The sequence below is a fragment of the Zeus faber genome (genome assembly GCF_960531495.2).
Source record: "Zeus faber genome assembly, chromosome: 3".
NCBI lineage: Eukaryota > Metazoa > Chordata > Actinopteri > Zeiformes > Zeidae > Zeus > Zeus faber.
Window position 1 is genome coordinate 32,529,245 of NC_137190.1, and position 26,681 is coordinate 32,555,925.

At 42.1% G+C, this 26,681-nt stretch overlaps 1 protein-coding gene across 1 annotated transcript in view; it reads left to right on the forward strand.

Annotated features, from left to right (window-relative positions):
- igdcc3 (immunoglobulin superfamily, DCC subclass, member 3) overlaps window positions 1–26,681 on the forward strand; it is a gene marked incomplete at its 3' end in the record, with an annotated part of 82,172 nt that overhangs the window by 38,034 nt on the left and 17,457 nt on the right. The window contains exons 3-7 of the mRNA XM_079997340.1: window positions 6,601–6,745; window positions 7,848–7,978; window positions 8,563–8,700; window positions 15,504–15,662; window positions 20,427–20,592. Coding sequence (XP_079853466.1) covers window positions 6,601–6,745; window positions 7,848–7,978; window positions 8,563–8,700; window positions 15,504–15,662; window positions 20,427–20,592 — 739 coding nt within the window. The remainder of the gene's footprint in view (window positions 1–6,600; window positions 6,746–7,847; window positions 7,979–8,562; window positions 8,701–15,503; window positions 15,663–20,426; window positions 20,593–26,681) is intronic.

Here is a 26,681-nt window from a genome sequence, read left to right on the forward strand (position 1 = left end):
TTTCTGCATTTTGTGCACTTTATTTTCGATAAAATATGTATCAACCAGACAAGTTGTATCAACAAAAAAAACTTATGGATGAAAAATAAACAACGTTTTCAGGTACTTAACTGCATTCATCAGAAGATTGCAGCATCTCCTTGTTTCTGAGAGAGAACACACATTTGTAAACGTACAAATTAAAAACAAATAAACAATGTTCGTGCACACAGCAGCACCCAGCAGCAGCTCTTATTTTTGGTGCCAATGAACATTTATTTAGCACCAATGTATTCTCTTGAAGACAGAAAGATATTTGAAAATAAAAAATGTGCGTCGTCTCCGTTTGCTTCAGTAGATCTGCACTCTGCACGCTTCTCATTATTTTAAATTGAAAAATATGTCCACAAGTAATCAAGACCCTTTGGTGCTTGTAGCGAGGAAGCAGATGGAGGATTTGGATGCAGTTGTTCTGGTGATTAAGTTGTGGTTTGAGGTTATTACTTGTGTAAATTCTAATATATAATAACAGACAATAAATAATTGAGTGTAATGTATTTAATTGCAGTCTTTGTACATCACCAAAATAGCAACATATTCGACAACCCCCTCCTTCCCCCTGTGACGTTTCCATTCCGTGTTCCATGTGATAAATCGGTGCATGCGCTCTACCGGTCAGCACGGAATAGTCAAAATCCATAAAGTAGGGCAAATCCATACAGGTATACTTTCTATACCATTTATACCTCCACCCCTACGCAGACATTTTGTCTATTGGCCTTGTGAGCGCAGTCATCAGCTGGTGCCAATTACCTCAAAATGCAGATAATCGGCCCAATTAATCTGCCGACCTCTATTGTCAATTAGCACATTGAGATGTGAGTTTTTAAATGCAGCAAAAGCCGGTGCTTGAATTGCAGGAGCGTTGGTAACAAAACCTTGAGAATTATCAACCAACATGGGCAAACTGCAACGACCGTTGGGCTCATCGGTTGCTCGTTGATGCTCGGAAATAAAGAAATAGACGCTTAAAAGGATGAAGAATGAATGCCACATAAGCACAGCTTCAAGAATGACGGAATTTAATCGGCACCTCAACAACCCAGTCCACAAATTGTGAGCTTCACAAAGCTATAATGTATGGAAGTGCTGCCATTCAGGAACCTTCTGTGCCCAAGGCCAACATACAGAGACACATTACCTGGTGTAAGGACCATAAAACCCAACAAGAGTCCCTAACAATGGAAAAAAAGATACGGACTGATGAATCGTTTTTCATCATATTTCCTGCATCTGGACAGGTTTATGTTTGGGGAAAGCAAACGGACGCCTTCAATCCGCAATGTTTGTTTTCCACTCGGCAGGGGTCCTTAATGGTATGGACAGCCATCTTGTGAAAGTCGTTGGGTCCAGTAATTGCTCTGTGTGGTTGTATAACAGCCAAGAACATTTTTCAAGACATGCTTGCACCACAGCTCTACCCTGTGGTGCAAACACTGTTCCCTTGTATTGACATTGTATTCCTATATTCCATGATGATAATGCCCCGCGCACCCCGATAACCAAATTCAAGGGCGGCTTCATGAATATCAGGTCCTTATCTGAACATCACTGAACCTACTGTATATGAGAAATTCCGGAGCAGAGAGTGTAAAGTAGATTTCCACCTCCAACCCTCAAAGAACCGGAGGCTTTTCTCATCAAAGAATGGTGTGATATGCCACTATACACAGTTCAGCGATTGTAAAACGCCAATGAAAGAAGAACTGCAGACGTCGCTAAAAGGTTCTTTGCAGTTCACCAGAAAGGCTACTTCCCTCAGCATTCAACAAAGCTTTCCTCGCTGTTTAGTATACGTTTGTTTCTTTCACATAGTGTTGTTTTGACAATAGCTGAATTTTCTCCCTGCCTGTATTCTTTCCGTGTGCATTCTCTCCGTCGCTCTGAGTATTCATTGGAGTGTGAGTATTCATTGGAGTATGTGTATTCATTGGAGGCTGTGTTAGGCCTGTTGCCGCTTCAACACTCCTCAGTGACTTCAAGTCAAGTCCGTTGTGTGGTGATATCAATGTTCCCATACAGGCGATGATGAACAGACACAATGAACAGCTATTTCTGGCGGAAACCACCATCGTCAGGAGTCTCACTTCGGAAAATATGCCTTGACTTGTGTGAAAGGACGAGCGAGACCGTCTCTGTATTTCTGTGTTCTATATATTATAGATCATTTCTGCTGGTGAATCTACAGGGGCGCCGGCTGCTTTGATCACGTTTATTTTGTTGCACTGCTGTCCCAGTTTGCGTTACGTTCTGTTTTGAATTACGGCTGCACGTGAACGGTTCACCACGCGTTGTGCTTAAAGGAGTGGGAGAGAGAATTCTTTCGTGATTTTAACACCACCAGGCAATCTTTTCACCGACAAAATAGGTCAGGTTTAGCGTCGTAAAAACGATCAATGTCAACGTTAGCTTCTATGTTTACAATTAGGGATGTTAACAATTAATCCACTATCAATTAGTTGCTGATAAGAATTGAACCGATGAGATTTTAAATGAAACAATTAACTGAACAACCTGCGCTCTTGTGTCCGTATCAGCGGGAGAGTGCAGGGCGTTTGAGAAGCTGGCGCATGCAGTGTTGCAGTCCCTCACCGGAACAACAGGGGGCAGTCAAAGTAGTAGTAGAAGTAGACGGAGGCTTCCGGAAGAAGGACAAACGACAAACATGGCCGCACGTAGAAAACGGGAGCGTCTTGACGCCGAAGAGGAAACTACGTGTCCATTGTTGCTCAACAACTCAACCTCAACGCTTGCAAAGACGAATCGTAAATACTCATGTATGGGCGAACCAGCGCACGTCCCCACGCGCCATGGCGCCGCGCCCTGGTGATATCACCAGCTTTTATGTTATCATTGAATCGACGATTGTTTGTTCAGGTTAACAACTATCAATTAAAGAAATTCCTTGAAATGTGCATCCCTATTTACAACCCCTTCCCAAAGGATCCACGTTGAACGCCTTGTTATTGTTGCATACTTTCTCGGACGTGTTAGCGAAAACTAATATTTCAGACCTTATGCTGTGAGAAAATGTAGGCCTTTTCGTCTTCATCATCATCCTCAATTCAGTCCACAGTTGTGCCTCTTATCTGCATTTGAGTGCTCACTACGTTTCCTTCCACTCTCCCCTATGACTAGGCTAGCCAGTACTGTCGGATTGGTCAGAATCTGCATCTTGCGTCGTTAGGGCGTGAAATTAACTCCCTAGTAAAAAAATTTAAAATAAAAAAGTCTGCTGGTTGGCATCTGTAAAAATAGTCAAATATCAAAAGTCAAATGAACCTAAATTCTAACGCCTTCATCACAAGGGATCTCAGGGAGGCCGGAACGCCCCAAGAGGAAACCACTGGAAATATTTAACCGCTTATCTGCGATTTCCATCTTTACGTCTGATGCATGGGGGCATGGTGGTCTGTCGGTGCTGCCAGAATGCTAAATTAGCCTGTTTAAATATGCATCACAGCTCAATTTAGAACTGCATACATCTATTCAGAGTGCCAAGGTCAGGTCGTGCTGGAGAATGCCACATTTCTCATTAAACTCTGAAATGGAATAACCACATCTTAAGACTGTTGATGCACTATTCTCTCTCTCTCTCTCTGCTGTGTGTATGTGTTTGAGGGGTGTGCTGTATCGTTCAGGGTAATACCAATATAACAGCAGTATTCTGACTTGTTGGCGACGTTAGGGGCGGGCATGAGTATTCGAGTACTCGATTTGGGTGTCAGAAGTCGTTCAACGTATAGCGTAATCCAGGGCTGCACAATAAAACCTACATTGCAATATTGTGAGACTTACGGAGAACGTGTTAGAATCTACACCTAAAATAAAAACACACTGTTCTGGCACGCTGATCACGCCTGGGTTGGAAACGTCGGGCATTTTTACATTTATACTCGAGGTTGCACACAATTGGGTTGGGAAAAACAATCTCATTGCTTTAAATAATATATAATCCAGTCACACACCGCTAATTCATTTCAACAGGTTATTATAAATATAGCGTTTTTATTTTGTTACTTTGTTCTGTTCGTAAACACAGCTTACCCCAGTTGGTACTTTTGGTTGGGGAAAGGACCCGGGGCTGTGTAAGCTGTCCTCTTACGTGCCTGTAGTAAATACTATTTACTTTAAATGTTCGGTCAACGCTTAAAAAAATAAAGATAATTTTGTTATCTAAACATTTATCCTCCATTTTATTAATGTTTAATGAAATTTTTGTAATTGATTTTGTGGTTGATTTTTATTTTGTTTTACTATTTATATTTTATACAGAATCTTACTGAGTTGCTGTTTAATTTTTTTTATTTGGAGGCAAAAATTTGTGTTACATTTATGCTGACATAAAACTATAACACTTGTTTGTTGCAATTTTTGTCATATCACTAATATCGTTATCGCGTTATACCCGGAAATATTGTGATATTTCAGGGTCATATGGCCCACCTCTAGTGTATATGTTTTCCGGTTCCAAATGCACGTCATCAAATGCACAATCATCCGTACCTGTGTTTATCTTGCGATAAAATGCTTTGTCTTCAAGCTCCTCGGAACAATAACAGTTCTAACAGTGTAAGGGAGATGGAGATGAAGATAAACATGCAAAGACTATAAAAAAATTTAAAAAAAGGTAAAAAAAACAATATACGTATATACTGTATATACTAGGGCTGAACGATTGATCAAATTCAAACCAACATTGCAATGTAATAGAAAGCGATTATCTTTTGCCTAGTTGCGGCTCTTTAAAGTGTTGTTTAAAATGTAATAAAAACAATTCTACGAGTACTTCAATACATTTTGTCTGACACATTGTCTGCTGTATTCCAAACTGAATTTCTCATTAGACACGTCAACCTATGACGGCTTGGAGAGAGAGTGGATCTATAGAGATCTGTTTGCTGGTAGTGATCAATGATCTGTTAACCAGGTAATCAATGGGTGATCACCTGGTTTTCCACTTCCAATTTCAATCATTCTTATTTAATTATATTATTACCATAAACAGTATAAGTAAGAACCTGAAGCCGCAGCTTTCGCTTTCTCTACATAACCTCCAGTTTGCTTTCCGTCTACCAGTATACATTTGTACATAATTTGTGTTAAATAATACATTTAAGGTTGCAATGGTAATAGAAACATGGTAATAATAATATGGTAATGTTATGATATTAATGTAATGTAATTATAAATTGCAATTATTACCAACATTATGCTTTTCATCCTAAATAACATATTAGTAGTATTAGTATTAGTAGTAGCCGTATTTTAAAATGCATAATGGTATGATGGAGGAAAGGGACGTTTCAGAAATTTGGTTCTTGCAAAAATACTTTTTGTTAATGTGGCTCCTGAGCCGGGAAAGGCTGAGTACCACTGCTATAGAATGATTTATTGCTTATGTTTAGTGAATAATACAGAAGGTAAGGAACTAAAAAAAATAAAATAAAATAAAACATTTGTACAGATTGCATCACAATATTGATAAAAAAAAAAAAAAAAAATTGCATTTTGATTATTTTCTCAAATCATTACACACACACACACACACACACACACACACACACACACAGCACTTATTATGCTTGCCGTGTTCAGTTAGCTCTTCCTTGGTCCAAGTTAATTACGGTTGACATTTAAATGAGCGCTTTTGTCTTGGGGGGCGGGGGGGTGGGGGTGCGTGGGGCGGGGCGGTGTGAAAGAAGCAGGCCCCTCTCTAATTGAGTTTGTTGCCGGCTTCACGTCCACCCCGCGCCTCCCGCACCGCCGGGAGAAAGAAATGTGACGCACATGTAATCCACGGTATTACCACACCGATGGCAGATATTCTGCAGAGATATACGCATTCCCCTTCCATCCGAGTGGATATATCTGCCGTCTCCGTCCACCTCCTAGACGCCCTGCTCCTTTGGTAGCTCTGTGGTTGCATTCTTTGTTATTAGCAGATTTGTGGGCCAAAGAACTCCTCCAGTATCCGCCGGCCCCCGGAAGCACCATCAGTTGTACTGTACTTGCTGGGCGGTCATGTCTCTGGCCACTTATAACCATGTGCGACGGCAGAGGCTGGCCGCACTGGTTTTTGTAAAGTAAGCCGGACGCCCTCTCTCAATAGCTCACTTTTCTTATCCAATATCGCTTTTGTCCTTGACGGAGCAGCTCAAACAGTGGGAACACGGCGACCCTTGTCATCGACGTCGTGGTCCGACGTCTTGCAGCGGGATTGACCCACGAGGTCATGAAAGTTCACCGCTGCATGGTGAGAATGTGGCTTCCCTGAAGCAGCAGGACAGGACTGCGTATCTTCAGGTGTCCGAAAGTAAAATATAAGATGCTTTGAAATGTTGGTGTTTCGAAAATGGAATTACTCACGTCAAATGCAACAAGCCTCAAGGTAGGGCTTGTGTGAAGCGCTCAGCTAAAAGCACTCAGTCAGTCAGTCAGTCACTTTCCACCCCTGCATAAAACATCAGCGTAGGTGGTTGAGGTTTAAACAGAATAAGGATTAAACACCTCTCTCTCTCTCCCCCCCCACCCCCACCCGACCCCCCACCCCACCCCAAGCAATGGCAGACTTCCACGTGCAGCCAGAGTCGGTACATGCTGAGGAGTCCGGTGTGGCCCGATTCCAGTGCCAAATTCATGGTCTGCCAGAGCCGGTCATCAGCTGGGAGAAAGATGGCCGCCCAGTGAACACCAAGGACGAGAGGTACATACAGTACGGCGAAAGCCCTTCACGCCGTTTCCTTCTGCATTCAGTCATATAGCAAAGGGGGTTTTTTTGTTTGTTTGTTTTTTCCCCAAAAGCAACTTACACTCAATACATTTAAGGTACAATAAGCCTAAGAACAAGTAACAGTGGCAGAGTTTGACAAGGGCTGGGGAAGGGGAGAAGGGCTTGAAAATCCTTCTGAGGTGGAGCGGGCAGCGGAAAGGGAGAACGGGTGGATCCTGAACAGATAGAGCTTGGACCTCTTCAGGGCTCAACACTAACTTTTAAAAGTGGTCGCCAGGCTGGCAATCAGGTATCAGCTTTTGGTTGCGGAAACTGAAAATATGGTTGCCATTTTTAGTCACCTTGTATTTTGAGTAATTAAGGTACTGCATCTGCATTTACATCTTTCCATTTAAAAGTAGCTCTCCACCAGATGAGGTCTGAGCCATGCTGTACTATACTATTATCAGTGTTGTCTGTCTCCAAAGATAAGAACTGGTTATTGCATTGTAACGGCTATATGTTGAAAACTTTCACCAAATTGACTAGAAAAAATAATAAAATTAAAGACATTTCCTGTATATTTTTTCATTTTATTTTAGTTAGTTTTCTAAGTAAACAATAGTTAGTTTGTTTGTTAGTTTTTCCATTTTTTTTTCTGTCTTGTTATAGCTAAAATGTTTTTTCACACCTAGTTTTGGTTATAGTGGTCTGAAATATACTTATGGTGGTAGCGGTTTTCCGGGTTCCTTGAACTCATCACTTCCGACAAGCATTACAGGTTTCCTATCCCGTGAACGCAGCATCGCTTTGGAGCGCTTTCAGACCAGAATGAACCTGGACGGTGTCTGCGTCTAACATCGATCAGAAAACGAGTCCAGTAGTTCATTGATCACGGATGACGTCGTTCTCGAGGACGGACATAAAATAAATTATACAATAGAAAAGAAAAAAAACTTTGGATCGGTTTGGATGATTCATACAAGTGACTTGAATGGATGAGTGACCTTCGAGTCCTCCTGGCAATGGTAGCGGTGATGCTAGATGCCGTTAGAATCTAATCTTGTCTCATTGTCTCTAAATCCCTCTCTCCTAGGTACACCCTCCTTCCTACAGGTGTCCTCCAGATCACCGGAGTTCATCAGGAGGACAGTGGGAAGTTCTGCTGCGTGGCCCACAACAGCGCAGCAGTCAAACACAGCGCCGAAGCCCACCTCAGCGTTTCAGGTTCCTACAGTCAAACAGTTTTTTTTCTCCCATGTGATGATCACAAGGGGTGTGACACTACATCAATGAATATCAACATATTGATTCCAAATAGATTTGGCTGTGTGAATCCCTCGATGTGTCATTCAAATCACAATTTATATACTGTCAAAGCCATTTCGTTCAGATTCCAGTTGTACTGTCTGCGTCTGAAAGCTGAAAGAAGTCGATGGGATTACACTCGATTTTAAGTGCCAACTGTATTGAACTAAATGATATTGTATCACAGTAGTTTTGGTGATATTGGGAAACTATTGAATAGCTGTCTTAAGAATCCAAATCATAGTGTATCATTAGAGATTTGTTTTTTTTGCAAAAAGGTACAAAAAGTTCAATGGAGATTTGAATAGCACCATTACACTCTTCCTTGTACTGTATCCACCCAATGCATGGCAAAGGCATTTACCCCCCACTACCCCATGTGATGCAGGAGATGCTCCACATCGCGATAATGCACTGCAGATAAATCCAATTAAAGGAGAACCATCCATCAAGCTCTCCCACTCACAGCACCTCCTCCTGCCGCTCCCCGCTTTATCCCGCAGGCTCCCAGGCCTCCGTGTACAAAGAGCCCGTCATTCTAGTGGGGCCAGAGAACCTGACCCTCACCGTTCACCAGACGGCCATCTTGGAGTGCGTTGCCACGGGATACCCCAAGCCCATTGTGTCCTGGAGCAGACTGGGTAAGCATGAGCTTGGCATGTTGTGGCGTGACTTTTACTATTAACACTTATACCCAAGTGTTATTCTACAACACCATAACCAATTTAACATGACACGGTGAGACTCTTGACTTGTTGATTCGGAGTGCCAGTATACTGGATAGTACACCAGGGGTAGTAAAAAGTGATGCGGTTTACATGTTACATATATCTACAAGGGAGAAACACAAAAACTACCAAACTACAAAACAAGTGAAAAAAGTTGCATATAATAACTAATTACCTGCAATTGGGACTTCATAAATAACTTATGAATGAAAAAAGACATTTTTATCAGAGCAGATTATATATATTATATATATATTATTAATAGTTTTTAATATTACTATTATTAATGTATACTTAATATATACTTTAATATAAGTATATTTGATTGTATTTAAATTTTTACATATATTATGATACATATTTTACATATATATTATATTTTAAATTATTCTGAATTTGTTCTGGTTAACACATTTTTTTTTTTTACCTCAATTTTAGTAAAGTCATATAGTATATTGCGATGTCGCGATTAAGAATTGCACTTACATTTGTATTACTTCTTGATTTAGTGTAAATTGTGAATCAAGAATTTCCAAACAGGTAAGAAATTCAATCCAAATAAGTAATCTAATTTGTTTTTGGTAATTCAGTGGATATTTATTACAAACCTTGCTGTTGTTTGTATTCAGTAACTACATTCTCTGCATGACAATTTTGTGACCCAACCCTGGAAAAGACGTTTTCTATGGCACTCCCTGCCACAATACATCAGTACATTGCCAACACATAAACACTTAAACGGTACTTGGCAAAAAGTGATCACAGTACGGTGGCTTGAGGAGCGCAGATTCCGAAAGGAAAAGGGAAATTATCCGGTCACGCGAAGCAAATATTTTCGCAAAACGCAACCGTTAGAAATTGTCTAATCCTGCTATAAAAGGAAATGCTGAGTAGAGGAGAAGTACTCGTTTGTGGCCGTTGGTTTATTTTTGGTTCAGGGAACTATTTCGGTTCTTGGCGGCGCAAAAACCCGGTCTAAGGGTTTCCTTTAAAGGGACCTATTGTGAAAAACTCACTTTTTCAGTACTTGTGCACATACCGTACATTTAGGTCTCTGATGGGCCTACTAGCACACAAACTGTGAAATAACACAACCCAGTCAGTTTTTTGTGGGCTGCCTATTTCAGAAAACATGTGAAACAAGCTGTTCAGATATGCAACCCCTTCCTACATCAAGTGGGGCTTCATTAGAATTAGAACCGCCCTCAATTTGAGTAACCCCACCTGCGGCTGGAGATTAACAAGCTCTGCTGGGAACGGCCTTGTTGCCGTACAGACCAGTACAAATCTTTTTAAAAGAAAGACAAATTAATACCAACTGTCGGTGAAGAAACTGCAGATGATGGAAATGTAAGTGTTGAAAAAATAATTCTGCTGGGTGTTTTTTTCTTAAAAAAAAAGAAAAATAGGGATAGCTCGATACCACTTTTTCATGTCTGATACTGATACCGCACCCTTGAGTATCTGACATTAACAATCTAATACAGATCTTTTTCCCCCTCTTAAACAACTAAGGTGTTAATTATAGATTTGTCTGGATGCACTTTGTTTAACCTAGCCATCTAAAATCATCGTGCGCAAATAGTGAAACAAATATTCTACTCCACTAAAGGAGGAAAAACATAGCCCACAACATGACTCAGTTATGCAGAGTCAGAGTACCTATGTTCTCATTCAGCTTCTGGTCTTCAGGGACCTGAAACTCAGGAGATTTGAAATCGGCCATCCGGCCACAAAGACATTGATCTGTCGATCAGTTAAACAAGTTCAACGTACAGTCGAAGTTCCATTTAAATGCTGTATCCTTTTCATAAATATCAATAATATTTTAATATTTGTTGTTTATTATAGGCATAGTCATTAATATAAGCAAATTTATTTATTTTTTATTATTATTTTTTTTTCCTATTCTATGCTCATTTTTCGTGAAACACTTTGAATTCTCTCTCTCCCTCTGAGTAGATGGGGGCGAGCGTGTGTTTCACAGTATCTACGGAGTGACTTTCAAACTTTTTTTCCATTTTTCTTTATGTTTCAAATTTTGTTTAGTTAGGTGACGGGTATTGTTTATTAGTTGTAGTTTGTAGATTTGGAAAATACCACTGAGATTTGGAGCATCTGAGTGGTATTTCAGCAAAAAAAAAAATCCAAAACATGTTTTGGGGAGCTCAGAGACCAATATAAACTTGTTGAATAGGAGCATAATAGGTCCCCTTTAAAATACAGTACCCCCTGCCCCAGTTGCAACCTCGTTTCCAAGTGCACTCAGGTGGACAAATCCCGTTCTACCATTCTTAAAAAAGAACATTGCTTCAGTTTATTCCTATATATTAAAGAAAAAAAAAAGAAAAGAAGACTTTCCCGCTCCGTTTGACAGATGCGTTGGATTATATGAAAGCCTATTTATGGACTGAGGTCTTGTCTGGCTGACCTTGGTGTTTACTTATCAAGAAAAACAGTCTGCTCACAGTTACTCCTAATGGGGTCTAGTGGCATGATGAAGTGCTGCTGTTTAACTCAATGTAATTCTGTGTGTGTGTGTGTGTGTGTGTGTGTGTGTGTGTGAGCGTATTTGTGTTTATGCATGTGTGTGTATATAAGTCTGCATTTGCTATTTGTCATTTGTGTGTGTGTGTGTGTGTGTGTGTGTGTGTGTGTGTGTGTGTGTGTGTGTGTGTGTGTGTGTGTGTGTGTGTGTGTGTGTGTGTGTGTGTGTGATGATTCAGTACACCATCCATCTTGTCCAGACCAGACAATAGAGTTTCAAAGCAGCCCTGGGGTCTAAATATGACATTCAATAAGATCTGCATCCAACAGCAGGGAATCGAATCCACTAGATGGTGCTATAACCTGCTTGAACATCACATGCAACAGTTTGCTAAAGCCGGCCTACACAGAGAGACTATACGACTTTAGCTCCGATTTGACTGTTGCAGGCAAATTTTTGCAATGGGCGACATCGCTGCGGCCGTTTTCGATCCGTCCCAGACGTCCTGACATTTTAAAGCATGTTTGATTTTTATCACCCCGTAAGATCTTGTAGTTTGAGATGGGTGACGACTACTTCCGGACATCGGTGATCAGCAACAGCCAATGAGAGCGCGAGAGGAAACCAGGATGACGGGGAGTAATCTGGAAATGTATATGGAACGCATTTGTGGAGTATAGGGTCTTTCCGTTGCACTCCCCCATATAGGGCTCACTCCAGCTCTCTCTGCAGAATTGACAATCCAAAAAATGCATTCCAAAAAACAAACCAAAAAGTATGAAAAAATAATTGAAGGAAGACAACTTTTGTAGTGTGTGGGCCCCCCCAACCACTTTGAGAACAACGGTTGCAAGTGCAGGCTCTAAAATTCCACCGAGATATGATTTGTGCCTGATAAGCTGGTAAGGAATACGGATGCACAGTGAGCTATAATCATTATGGCAAAAAAGAATGACGTTCAGCTCCGCTTTTCTCTAACTTTCTTCATGATCCACTAGCAACATGAGATAAAGATAAAGGGAGTATTCAGGACAGCACTGCCAGGGTCGGTTTTATTTACGCTCTGTTTTTACACCACGAGGCAACAGGTTCTTTAGCTGTAATATCTAATCCTCAGTATTGATAAGGGCAGTGGCTATTTACAGACAATTACGCCTCAACCAGGTTGGAGCTTGTTCCTACGCTGCACAAAATGAAGCCGGATCTTGAAAAATGTATTTCAGTTTTAAATCAATCGTTAAATCTGTGATTATTTGGCTAGTTTTGAGAAATATATCTTCAACTATCTCCTGGCTCAATGGCTTATTCTCTGGATTTAAGTGAATTTTCTGAAAGGGAACGGCGGATTTTCTCAGTTATTTTGTGGACTGATTTCCAAAACGATGATCTAATTTGGATTTTTTTTTTCTTTTCTTTTTAAGATATTTATCAACTCCATTTTTCTCACTCCATTTCGAAATTAAGCTTGATTATTTTTTGCAATATATATTGTTTTTCTTCTTCCTTCCTCCTTGTATTGTATGGTCAATACCATAAAAAAATATATTTTTTTAATCTCAATGAGACTAATCTGATAAAATAAGGGTAAAATATATACATGTATATATATAAATCAAAAGATTTTTGAGTTGTAATAGCTAACTGTAATATAACTAGGACGTGTTGAGGTGGAAGATTTCCACGCAATTTGCAGCCGACAACCGCCCTTTCCCCAATCTGCCTTCTGTTATTCTTATCCATTACCCAGTCTGATTCCCCATTTAAAACGTAAATGCTACCCCCACCCCCCTCCACTCCGCCAAACTGTTTGAGTGAAATCAGATTGGGGATATTGCTTTACACATTTGTGGCTGAAATGAAATGCCAACATGGAGGGAGGGGAGGTGAAGGGGGGTGAGGGGGTGGGGAGCTCTGTGTGTATTAGATTAGCGGGAGGGAAGGAACATAATGAATGTGATGGATCAACATCAGTCTGTGTTTAGGCCCAGAATCTGGTTTCGGTGCCTTTTTCTTATTCAACACAACCCCACCCCTCGCCCACCTCCGCCGCCCCACCGGCGGGTGGCTGGTTTTTTTTTGTTTTCGCTTTTTTGATTTTGGACATTAAACAGATTCAGCATCCGACAGCAGAGACTAAGACACAAAGAGCAGGCGGAACAAAGGAGAGGCGGTGAGAGAAAGACAGAAAAGAAATTGAAAAAAAGACGGTGTCGGTGGGTGGTTTTGTAAGCCCCCAGTACTATATGGACAGACGGAGCATTGACCCTTATTGATCCAACCCCCCGCACACAATATTGACAGTAGAGCCTGGGTTAATGGAGTTGAATGATTGTATTCTGACCAAAGTTCATTTAATCAAACTCATCCAGTCTCACCAGCCAGATTATATTCCTGCCTTTTTTCCAGCTTTGATGGCTGCAAAGTGCTAAAGAATAAGTCTGTTGCCAAATACACTTTGAAAGCATAATGGCTCGCAGGTTTAAAGTTTAGTACTATCGCCTGTTTAGATGTAAGTTTGACAGGATTTCACATATTGGATTAATGTTTACACATTGTACCATGGGTAAACAGAGTTGGATATTTTGATGCGTCTTTGCTCTCTTTGGTGGCCCCTCTATGCACCGGGGAGATCTTTTGGGTAAAGACAACATATCTCCTTGTCGGTCAGCGGCGAGGGTGGAGCAGGATTGGTAAAAAAAAGAAATTGGGCCTTATCATTCGAGCGCAGCCCCAACAGAGAGAGAGGTTATTATATATCGTCTCCACCTCTGTCTTATCTTGGTGTTGTGTTGTTGGAGAGCGCGGGAGATAAGAACTTACGGTTAGGATTTATCTTCCGTACAGTGGCCATGTTGAGTCCAAGTGTTCATGTTGAGCCTGTTGCAGCTTATATTTGTTAAACATTTGTTCGAGAAGACACGTATACATATTCATTATAATGTACTCCTCAATTAACGACGAGTTCTGTTCCTAGGACCAGGTCGTTAAGCGAGGACCCGTGTTATTTCACGGTAAGGGGGCGTGGTCATTGTGAACGCTAGTGTAGTGAATACTGACAGACTGCGGGAACCAGACGGACTGTGATGCACGATGAGATGTTTGACGCTGAGACGTCGTGGTATTGTACGCAGCACACGAAACCAACCGGTCAGAGAGCTGGTCATGAGTCTCAACAGTTAAACAGATAGGTCGTTAAGTGAGGAGTACTTGTATATACATACAGTATATAGAGAGGAAAACACGACTTTGCTTCTCTTTATGTGATTCTAAGTCAAGCCCAGACACACACACACACACACACTCTTTTGCTTTTTCAGACACACGTACCTGCACTCACGCACACACACACGGCACCCACACAGTCGATTCGTGGACTAATGTGCATTGACTCCACCGGCGGCTCTTTGTCAGCCGTGTTGTTTTCTGCCTTTGTCGCAGTTCTCAGGGCTGCCTCCGCTGCACACCGCCGCCTCAGCTCGATTCCCCTGGGGTTTTTTGTTTTTTTTGGAGAGGGGAAGACGCACGACGCCCGCCACCTTCATCCAGTGTGGAAGCACTCGGGCGGATTTTAACCAGCTCTGTTCTGAACTAGAGACGCACACCCGTCGGCGGGTCCCCACCTCCCTCAACACATACCCAACTGCACCTTAATGTGCATAGAACCTTGTAATTCTAATCTATAATAGCCTCATCACAATGCACAATGCCTATAGATCAAATACATTATGGACGCTGGGTAATGAGGAGGAAAGAGCCATGAATTCATTCTAATCATTTAAATAATGCCTCGTTTGAATGAAAATAATGTATTATACAACACAGATCTCATTAGAAAGCACGACAGAAACATGTGTACCATTGGAATGCATTCAGTTTGGACTGTACTCTTTAAATATTTTTATTCTATCCCACACACGCCCATACCTATGTCTGTATTCAGTATGTTTTAGAGATTTGTGTTTATTGCACTACATTAGTTATTGCAATTCGAAGCTAAAGGCCTAAAGGCATCGAGTTTGACTTCCTTCCTGTAAAAGCGCTTTTCCAGGTATGCAAAATGTAGCCTATGAAAAAATTCAGTTGTGGGCCAAGACATTATAGAAACTCTGCAGTTTAGGCAAATGAAGAGGACAGTCATTACAACTTGGATGATTTACATGGAAACGGTCCCTGTGAGTCAGGCTGAAAATGTTGATTCTTAATCGAGTCACATACTTCTCTTTCTCAGACGGTCGTCCCATCGGCGTGGAGGGCATCCAGGTGCTGGGGACGGGAAACCTGATGATCTCGGACGTGGGTGTGCAGCACTCGGGGGTTTACGTGTGCGCTGCCAACAAACCCGGAACGAGAGTTCGCAGGACGGCTCAGGGACGCCTGGTGGTCCAAGGTGAGTCCTGCAGGGTAAACCTGGAGCAGACACGACCACAGCACGTCTCCATTATTATTGTCACATTTACTACCGAATGGTAACAGGAGATGAAGTGAATCCAGACCTCTTCCGTGTTTCATTTTCATATATATATATATATATATATATATATATATATACACACACACACACACAGTATATAATTGTGATCCACTTGTGGAATTATTCAAGCAGTAGCAACTATTGTTGTGGCTGCACTGAAGGGTGTTGGAGCAAAACGGAGGGTTTTGCCTTTATCACCATCACAACTGTCTTCAGAGCGTCAAGCTCCAGGTTCTTGCTACACATGGAAGCCAGGTGGTCCACCTCCCATCTGAAGGCAGACTCGTCGTCTGTCAGTCAGTTAGGAAGTTTGTAATCCACCTGCAGGTGGAGTCGGGCACGCTCAGCTGGAGGAGCCTGTCCTGGAGAAGAGATGGGCTGATGGTATTGAATGCGTAGCTGAACTTCACAAACAGGATCCTGGCGTAGTGCCAGGAGAGTCCAGGTGACGGAGGATGTGTGGAGAGCCGAGGGGTTTACCCACCGGTTGGGGTTCTGGGAGGGAGACGGTGTCTTTCTGGCACTGAGGCTTTTATTAAAGATAGAACAGAAAGGCTTTTTGGCCAAAATGATAAACAATAATAACCGCAATCCGTGGGGGCGCAGGAGAAATGGCGGCTTCACTAGCTCCACGAGCCCCGTGTGCCGATCCCGCGCCTCAAGACAGACGAACATTAAGAAAGCTCCCCGCCCGGAAACGGACCAATCAGCGCCACTTGTGCACTGATTTGGCCGATTTGCGACATCTGTGTGGGCGCTCGAAGGAAGCCACACTACCGCCTGCAGCCGCGGCCTAACCACTCCCCTTGGTCCGCCACAAAAGTTCAAAAGTCCTCATCACCACAGAGGTCAGAGCGACGGGTCTGTAGTCATAATGGCCTGTGATCCTTGGCTTTTTTTGGGACAGGGATGATGGTGGAGGCTTTGAAGCAGGCCAGCACCCTGCAAGTCTCCAGTGAGGTGTTAAAATTGTCCGAGAACACCGGAGACAGTTGGTCGGCACGGTGTTCCAGCGTGGAGGGGGAGACAGCATCAGGTCCAGCTGCCTGGCAGGGGTTCTGCCCTTCGAGCCTGTTAAGGTGTCTCTCCTGAATAGAGAGGGAAGAGGGCGGCCCAGGCTGGATGATTGAGGAGGGTTTGTGATGAAGCCCTTGGTAAGGAGGGGGATGGGTGATGGTGCTACACGTCGTTAGATGGACAAGGATGTCTGCATAGAAAAGACATCGCCCCTCGTTTCTGCAGAAACAATAGATATCGCTTCCTCTCGGAGTAACTTCATTTTGGACAGGATATGTGAAGACGTTGTGGAATTGGTTGATCCGTTTAAATTTCCATAGTATCCTTTTCATTATTCAGTACTACACTCGCAATGTTGAAATGGTGACCTAAGTTTGATTTGAATTAGCTGCTAGTACTACTCATATCGTTACTGCTTTAGCTATGCTTTTCATTCAAACGTACATGAAAATGGATGGATGGATGGAGCAGTTTAAATAGGTCATAATGCAAAAGTTTGAAAACCAGATTTCCGATTTTTCCGAGCACGGAGGGTCTGCCGACTCGCAGCCCTAAAATGTTCACCTTTTTTTTTTTTTTTTTTTTCTTTTTTTTTACTGCTTTCCCTCCATTTCTTACAATTTGCGAAGGGTCGCGCCCGATCCACCCAACTAATATTGACCCCTTCCAAGACCTTTGTTATCGTAAAACAACACGTTGTCAGTTTACAAATGCAGACTCTAATTATGCGTTCGACACGTTCAGCACGGATCCCCGGGGGGCTCTCTCATCCCCATAGCGGTCAATATTTCGTTTTAATCTCCTCGTCGCGCACGCTCCGTCCCATGCGAGTGACGCGGGTGTTAATTACGTGCTGGTATCTTCCGCGTGGATCTAGCGTCCAGGTGCCATCTCTTCCTTTAAAATAGAGAGCGGCTTTGTCTGAATGATAAAGAATGGAGTCATTGTTTTGATCGAAGACTGCTCCAGGTGTATTCATTCACAAAGTGGTTTGTTGTTATTGTTGGTGCCAGCAGTGCTTTGAATTTGCAAGACACAAAGCAGAATATATAATAACAGCTACACACGCTGCAAAAAAATGTCAAACTGAATAGAACAGAAACTGTCAAAATAAATAGATCTTTTGTTCGTTTTTTTTCAAGATCAATTGACGGGCCCAGGATTGTGTGTTGTGTGTACGTTTATTTTATAAGCTTTGAAAAATAGTGCTTAAAAGATCTTGCTTGAAAAAAAAAGAGCTTATTATTGGGATTTTTTTTTAAGGGGAAGACTCAAACTGAATAGGCTTAAAACAAAGATAAAATCTTTAAAGTAAAATCTTACAGTACCTATCTTGGGCAGAATATTTTGTTTATATATTTATATATATATTTATATGTATATATATATATATTTTTTGCTGCATTCAGAGTAAGATAAGATAACATAAGATAAACCTTTATTAGTCCCACAACGGGGAAATTTACAATGTTACAGCAGCAAAAAGTGACAGCAGAAAATAGAAATATACAGAAATATACAAGAGCAGGTTGCCGAATGATCCTAAGCAACACAGAAAAACTCCACTTCAATCCTCGAGAGCAACCACGGGAGCTGGTTTTACATTGTAGTGACGTTTTAGTCATTTTACTTAAACATAACCACACTTCCTCATTCAAAAAGGATTTGGACCTTTTGGCGCAGAGGTGCTCCCACTGGGTTACCACAGGTGTAGCTCATAACCTTATTTGATGAAGGTAACCACGTTACGTTCATTGAAACTCGGAAATCTGTCGTTCAGAGTTGTTAGTCCGCTACTTCCGAGCTAAATGTGTTTGTTCCATTGCTTCTAGTCCGCAGTAAATTTGTGATTGCTTGACAAACCTACGAATCCTACAAGCTACAGGAGATATGTTAACATAACATGAAAGCGGCCGAGTATGTTAGATGGAACTTAGATGTGTTTTCAAATAAGAACCCATTGCAAAGGCGACTTTGTTAGCAGTGTGTGTGTTCCTTTGCATTTTGCCCAGTAAGATGTCGGATTTTTTTTCATTGGAACGCAGCACTATGCCAGTGCACCAGTACAGACAATGTATGTCACCTAAATGGAACAGGTTCATAGTGAACACTACTAGCAATCGTAATTTTATCATTTTGATTTGGGCTTTCCTCCATTGAAGCGGGCCTTCTACGGCCAAGGGGGCTCCTGAGGGTGGTAGCAGATGGGGTTACGTTAACTCTACCGCCGCCTCTGCCTTTCCAGTCACCTAATTATGGCAGTAATATTTCCCTAGTTGTAACAGGCATCAATTATTCAGGGTATCGCACGACTAGGGGGGAGGCGCAGCAAGTAGAGAGGTAATGGTACAATATGTTTCTGTCGGCTGTCCTTCACGTCAAAGACGCCGTCGTCTGACGTGTGAAGGTTTTTACATTTGCCCGCCCGCTCTCCGGGCGCGACAAAAAGAGCCCCCTAAAGCTTTGTTTGAGATGAAAAGGAAGAGAACGGAACCCGATACTGCAGGAGCAGTTGCCGATGGCGGATTTCACAAAACCCCGCTTTTATTAATTTTTTCCATACTAATAACAGCCTCTGAAGTCTGCTTTTTATTGAATCTTCTCTCCCATTAAATCTCTCTCTCTCTCTCTCTCTCTCTTTCTCTCTCTCTCTCTCTCTCTCTCTCTCTCTCTCTCTCTCTCTCTCACTCGCTATACCTTCGCAGATCCGTAATATACAGCCAGTAGGGGTCAAGGCTAATGATTTGAGATGTAGTTTAAGTTTTATTGCAGTACACTTTCTTTACATAATTAAAGGCTCCAAGAAGCTATCTTTCAACCAACCCACCCACTCTCTTCTCTCTCGATCACCCCATAACCTCCTTCCATCCCTCCATCCATCTATTTGTCTGCCTCTCAATGTATTTTTGCATATATCTATTAGTCTATTGATATCTGGCTGTTTTTGTCCTATCTATCTATCGAACTATCGATCTATCTATCTATCTATCTATCTATCTATCTATCTATCTATCTATCTATCTATCTATCTATCTATCTATCTATTGACAGCCTGTAATTTACTGCCTGTATGACTGAGTTAAGAACAACAAAGCCAGTACCAAGGTATGAGCGATGAGACAGGGTTCTGTCTCATCTTATAGGCCCTCTCCTCCCCCAGTGGAAAACTACTGGAAGGGCAGCACACACAGTCAAGTGGAAAAGTACTGGAAGGGCAGCACACAGAGTAAAGTGGAAAAGTACTGGCAGGAAAGCACACAGAATGAGTGAAAATGTAAAGAGTTGTACAATATGGAAACCGAAAGTTACTGGGTTTATAGACTACGCGAGAGAGAGAGAGAGAGAGAGAGAGATGACAGAGAGGGGTAGATAGAGAAGGAGGGGGGGAGAAGTTTGACCGAAGCTCGTAAAATACACTTCACTATCTATCTATCTATCTATCTATCTATCTATCTATCTATCTATCTATCTATCTATCTATCTATCTATCTATCTATCTATCTATCTATCTATCTATCCATCTATCTGTCTTTTTCCCTTTCCATTTCGACCTCTTTCTTCTTCAGGTAGAGGATGGTTTTCTTCCATCTCAGCAATGCTTCTGCCGTCTTGACGGGTTCTCTCTCTCCCTCTCTCTCCTTCTCCGGCGTCGGACCCCGTCAGCGCCGGCAGAGTTTGCGCAGCCTCCGCAGTCCATAGCGAGGCCGGTCGGCACCACCGCCATCTTCACCTGCCAGGCGCAGGGCGAGCCCGTGCCGCAGCTCACCTGGCTGAAGAACGGCCAAATCCTGGAGCCCGGCGGCCACGTCAAGCTCAGGAACAACAACAGGTCAGTTCGGCCGTACACGCAAAGGTACGCGCTGAACCATACGTACGACAAGCTCATTATGCATGTTCTGTACTTAGTGAGATCTATGGTAGAGTCTCATTCCTGCGTAGCTTATGGGAATGTGTAGCCCACCAGGAGACTCAAATGTTTGGGTGAGCGATACATCAATGAATGTATACATGAAAACTCTGAGATCAACCCAAGTGGTTTATTCTATGTTATGATCGATAAACTTCACCCCGCTACATCAAGGAGTTGTGTCGGCTGCACATGATTTGACACTGTTTACTCACAGTGCGATCCCTAAACCCAAACCTGATGCTTCAAACTCAGTAAGAAACAAACAAACAAATCTCGCCTTTATGAACGACTTTGGGCTTTGACAGCTGTACAACAGCTTGGCGTTGTAGGGTTTTTGTCTACTTGTAGTGGACGTTTGTTTGCTCCATTTTGAGGTGTATTTTGGGTGAGGGAGAGCAGAAAATATGGTTGAGACGCAAGGCAAAATGGCTGCTGTCCCAGTCAGTTCACAGTTCTAGGTGGCGAAAGGTGATGTTTTGATGAATAATTAGGCTTGTGAGGTAGATGTTTTTTCTAGTTATCATCCCCCTCTCTGCAAGGTTCTCAGAACAATATCCGGGATTTTCATGATTTCATGAGTTTATTTCATGTTAAGCCATTCAAAGGTCACACTCTGAGCTCCTGGAGGTTTTTTTGAGCAGAGTGCGTCGTGGTTTGGATTAGAGATTCTGGATAAAAATGGTTTAGATGCTCTTTATAAAAAAAAATTTCATGCTATTTCAACTCCAAAGTCTTGGTTAATTAAGAGATAATTCCACTGGTCTGTGTGTCCCCCTCACATGCACAGCATTGATTCAAAGTGACCTGCAACCGTTGACTTCTCCTTACAGGGTGTTACAGGGCAGTATAGAAAGGTTATATGGTTATTTTTACTGCTTTCAAGTAAAAAATATGTCATTTGTCTTCCTCTATTTTGGGCTGAAATGTCTGTGGGTAAGTCTCATTCTGTTTTTTGTCAATTTTCTTTCTATTCTTACCCAGTAATGCCGGGTTATGTAGCTACAGTACAGTATGCTGTATGTTGATTAATGCACTAACAGTCCATGCCACCAGGCTGGATAATAGTAAGTATTACACTCAGTACAGGATGCCTATGGTTGCCGTGCACCTCGTTGGGAGTAATGAGCGGTAGAGCCCAGACGCCAAACTCAAACGATGCAAAATGGAGATCATTTTAAAGTACATTTAAGAGTTGTCCATCAGAACTATAGTTATCTCACCAAGGCATTACTCGGGCTGATTCATTTTACTTGGTTGATTGCTTGAGGAATTAAATGATGACAATGTCGTCAGTTTCCTCTTAAAATATTCCGACTCGTAACCTAATTGGTTCCAAGAGAGCCCGACTTCACCGCCGCTCCGTAGCAATTACACCAACGGTGCTGTCATCAGAACTGGAAAGAAACTGGAAACCTATATTTGGGTTTTCTTTGTGCTCATTTGTGACAATTTATGAGTGATTTTTGCAGAGTTTGTTGCGATTACTGAATCGCAGAATCCTAGATGGACTGTACGGTGGAACTGAACAGGGTCAAGGTTGACTGCCAGGGATGTAAAAGTGAGATATCTTGTATTTAAAATCAGTGTTTGGCCTTTAACTGATTAGTGTTTCACAATAAATGATTGCTCATAAAGCGCACCGTCCAGCTACTGATATCGAAGTCGAGTCGCTCCATTGCGGAAAAATGCCCAAAAGATACTCAGCCCATTGCTTGCGCTTACACCACGGATTACAACTCCGCCTTGACGCAAAATGTCTGAGCCTTGCTCTACAAATATCCGGGGACCATTATCTCATTAGGAATGCAAATCATATCTTTACCCAAGTCCCCCTACAGACCTCCAAGCCTCCAGCTGGCGATGTGTCAGCGCTACGTTGAAGCCGTCACCAGTACGGATGTCAGCGTTCAGCGCCGCGTTTGTGTTTTCCGCGTATATGCTTTCGAAAACAGTCGTCGGCCGCTGCATCTGCAACACCGTCAGCCTCGTACAGCTGTATCGAGTGCTTCTTGGATTCTATCCAGAGGAGGATTCCCAGCAATGTCCAGGAACACCAGCTGTCCTGGAACAATTCCTACTAGTAGTGTGACACATTTAGGTGACATATCTTGACCCTAAGTGGATAAAACATTCTGTAAAAAATTACCTTGTGTACAGTACACAATGAGAGCATGGAATTTCTAGGATTTTCCCTGAGAATACAAACAAGCAATTTTAAGTGCGGATTCTTCGATAATAATCGGCCACATATTTCAGTGAAATATCTGATTCGGGAGCTTTTGTGTTGAGGGGTTTTTGGAGTGGATTATCCCATTCACACAAGGACCTCAGATCGAAATGACAGAAATGTCTGCATTTGCGCTTTCAATTTGAACCAGAAAAACAGCTACAGCCTTCAAGAATAACTAAGGATACAATCTGGGAGAAAAGTCACACATCACATTATGGCTCCAGAGCCAAAACGAGTGGTCTCAGTAACCGCCTTTATAAGCACATTTATAAGCCGTTATCTCGCACATTCACTAAGAATAAGGTTTAGAGACAGGATTATTATAGAGGAGACGGAGCACACTATCAGTTTCTAAAGGGAAAATCCGCAAAAGTTGCCAACGGTGCCAGTGCAACTGGTGTCACCAAAACTGGTAAGATGGCAGAACGTTGTGTTCCTATTGTAAAAGAGAATCCACCAATGACACTTTTAGGTTCACACTTGTGGACAAGCACGGTTCAGTTTACAGAACATTTGTAGTTTACGATTCATGAGTGCATTTTAATATGAATTTTAGATTTAGACGACTCCCCATTTGAAGATTTGGAGGTATTTTTCTGGTTATAACCACAGACTAACGGCCCTAGTGAGCCAACTTCTCTTATTGAACTCCGATAAAACTATAATAAAAAATAATCAACATCCCTCCAGCCAATCACCATCCACTACCCCTCCCGCTCCTCGGTATGAAGGAGCGTTAATCCACCTGCTCATCTCTCGTCTTCCCACGTTCTTACCAATCCTCATCCACTATCACCGCAGCGCAGCTTGTACGTCTTCCGAACTAGATTGCTCCATTATTGCGGCATTTTTTTTAATTTATTTTCAACAAAAAGATAACATTTTTTATTTACGCAGAGGAAATCAACGCCGCAAGTTCGTTGGGGGAATAAATTCCGAGTGGCAAGGAGCAAAGTCCGGCATTAATCACGTCTCTCTCTCTCTCTCTCTCTCTCTCTCTCTCTCTCTCTCTCTCTCTCTCTCTCTCTCTCTCTCTCTTTCTTTTGCTGTCACTCCTTCGCATCTGTCAGAGAGCGGAAGGAGGGCGCACGGGGAGACAGATGATTAGAGAGAGGGAGAGAGGGAGGGAGGAGGAGGAAGAGGAGAGACGGAGCACGAGGCCGGGTCAGTGCGTTTGCTGCATGTTTGCCGCTCGCCGCAGCAAATGCACGACCCTCCGCCCGGATCTCACGCATCACAAACCCCGCCCCACCATTGGTTAAAAAAATATGGGGCTCTACGGTTAAAGCCCGCCATTAGCTAATTAGCTCGTAAACTCAACTAGCTGACCACGAAACGACGAGGCCCAGGCTCCGCGCGGATCTCAACAACTCACTTGCTCACTCGTGGGGGGGCGGGGGGCAAAGCAATTAGACATGAGACATTGCGTTCTAATTTATTCTACGACGTTTCCGACATAATCTCACCGAGAGTAGCGGGATTGAAACGCGCGAAAGCGGCGCGGTCCTTGACGCAGGTTTTTTTTCTTTGCCCCGCAGCAAAGAAAAACAGGCTCATGAAAATTCATAGGCCGGCGAGGCATAATACATCAAGCCCAAAAGGCTCTTTTTACCTTGACGGTGCAGTCACCGTAGCGCGGACAGGGAGTATTTTTATTCTTGCGCGCGGCAGTGAAAGAATGGATGGTGCCGCGCTATGGGGCATATCCTTCCTCACGGAGCCAAAACAAAGGTAATCACATGCAAATGTTATGCAGCCACAGAAAGGCAGGCTTTATTTATCTATAGAAGAGCCTCAACATACCTAGGAGAGATTTTAATTAATACAGTGTGTGTGTGTGTGTGTGTGTGTGTGTGTGTGTGTGTGTGTGTGTGTGTGTGTGTGTGTGTGTGTGTGTGTGTGTGTGTGTGTGTGTGTGTGTGTGTGTGTGTGTGTATAAGGGGGGATACTCCAGAAAAACAGGCGGTGAAATCCTCTCCTCCTTTGTCAATCTCTCATGATGTTGACCTTCAGAGGCAAAATGGACAGAGGAGGCTCGGACAGGGGGGGATCAATATCACATTTGATTCACACACATGCATGCACATACATTAATCATGGAGGGACCAAAAGAGCCCACAAAGGCACACACAAGCAGTCCTCGGGAGCACGCCCACAGATAATCAAACATGCAAACGCGTGCGCACACACACACACACACACACACACACACACACACACACACACACGCACACGCATTATCGGCATACGCTCACTCACACCTCCACATCCTCGCACTAATGCACAAATCCCCCCCCCCCCCCCCCCCCCAACACACCACATACTCTTCTACACACACTACATGCACACAGATGACAGATGTGAAAGCTACGTGAACTTAAGTCGGTGGCCAGTGTCCCCGGAAGCCCAGATTGGCCGTGAACGTAAGCAGGAGCAGCAGCAGCACTGCTCACTTGTTTACTGTTACTGTGCCGAGCCCAAGAGCAGGGTGCCACAGGGGGTGCCCCAATTGACCACGGGTGGGATTGAGATGCTTTCGCAGTATCTTTTGTAGTAGAAAAGTATTACTATAATATAGTGTAGGATAGTATTGTAGTATAGCATAGGATAGTTTCATGTAGTATAGTGTAGGATAGTATAATGTAGTATAGTGAAGGATAGTATCAAGTAGGATAGTATAATGTAGTATAGTGTAGGATAGTATATTCTAGTAAAGTGTAGGATAGTATAATGTAGTAAAGTGTAGGATAATATCAAGTAGTATTGTGTAGGATAGTATAATTTAGTATAGTGGAGGATAGTATCAAGTAGTATAGTGTAGGATAGTAAAATGTAGTAAAGTGTAGGATAGTGTGAGGTAGTATAGTGTCGGATAGTATAATGTAGTATAGTGTAGGATAGTATATTCTAGTAAAGCGTCGGATAGTATATTATTGTATAGTGTAGGATAGTATAATGTAGTACAGTGTAGGATAGTATATTCTAATATGGTGTTGGATAGAATATTCTAGTAAAGCATAGGATAGTATATTCTAATTTGGTGTAGGATAGTATATTCTCGTAAAGCTTAGGATAGTATATTATAGTATAGTGTAGGATAGTATAATGTAGTATAGTGTTAGATAGCATAATTTAGTATAGTGTAGGATAGTATCATGTAGTATAATGTAGGATAGTGTATTGTAATATGGTGTTGGATAGTATCATGTAGTATAATGTAGGATAGTGTATTGTAATATGGTGTTGGATAGTATATTGTAGTATAGTGTAGGATTGTATATTCGAGTATAGTGTAGGATAGTATCATGTAGTATAGTGTAGGATAGTATAATGTAGTATTGTGTAGGATAGTGTCATGTAATATAGTGTAGGATAGTATAATGTAGTATAGTGTAGGATAGTATCATGTAGTATAGTGTAGAATAGTATATTCTAATATGGTGTAGGATAGTATATTCTAGTAAAGTGTAGGATAGTATATTGTAGTATAGTGTAGCATGGTATGTTCTAATAAAGTGTAGGATAGTATATTATAGTATAGTGGAGGACAGTATATTATAGTATAGTGTAGGATAGTATATTATCGTATGGTGTAGGATAGTATATTATAGTATAATGTAGTATAGTGTAGGATAGTATATTATAGTATAGTGTAGGATAGTATATTCTAGTAAAGTGTAGAATAGTATATTCTAGTATAGTGTAGGATGGTATATTCTAGTAAAGTGTAGGATGGTATATTATAGTATAGTGTAGGATAGTATAGTGTAGGATAGTA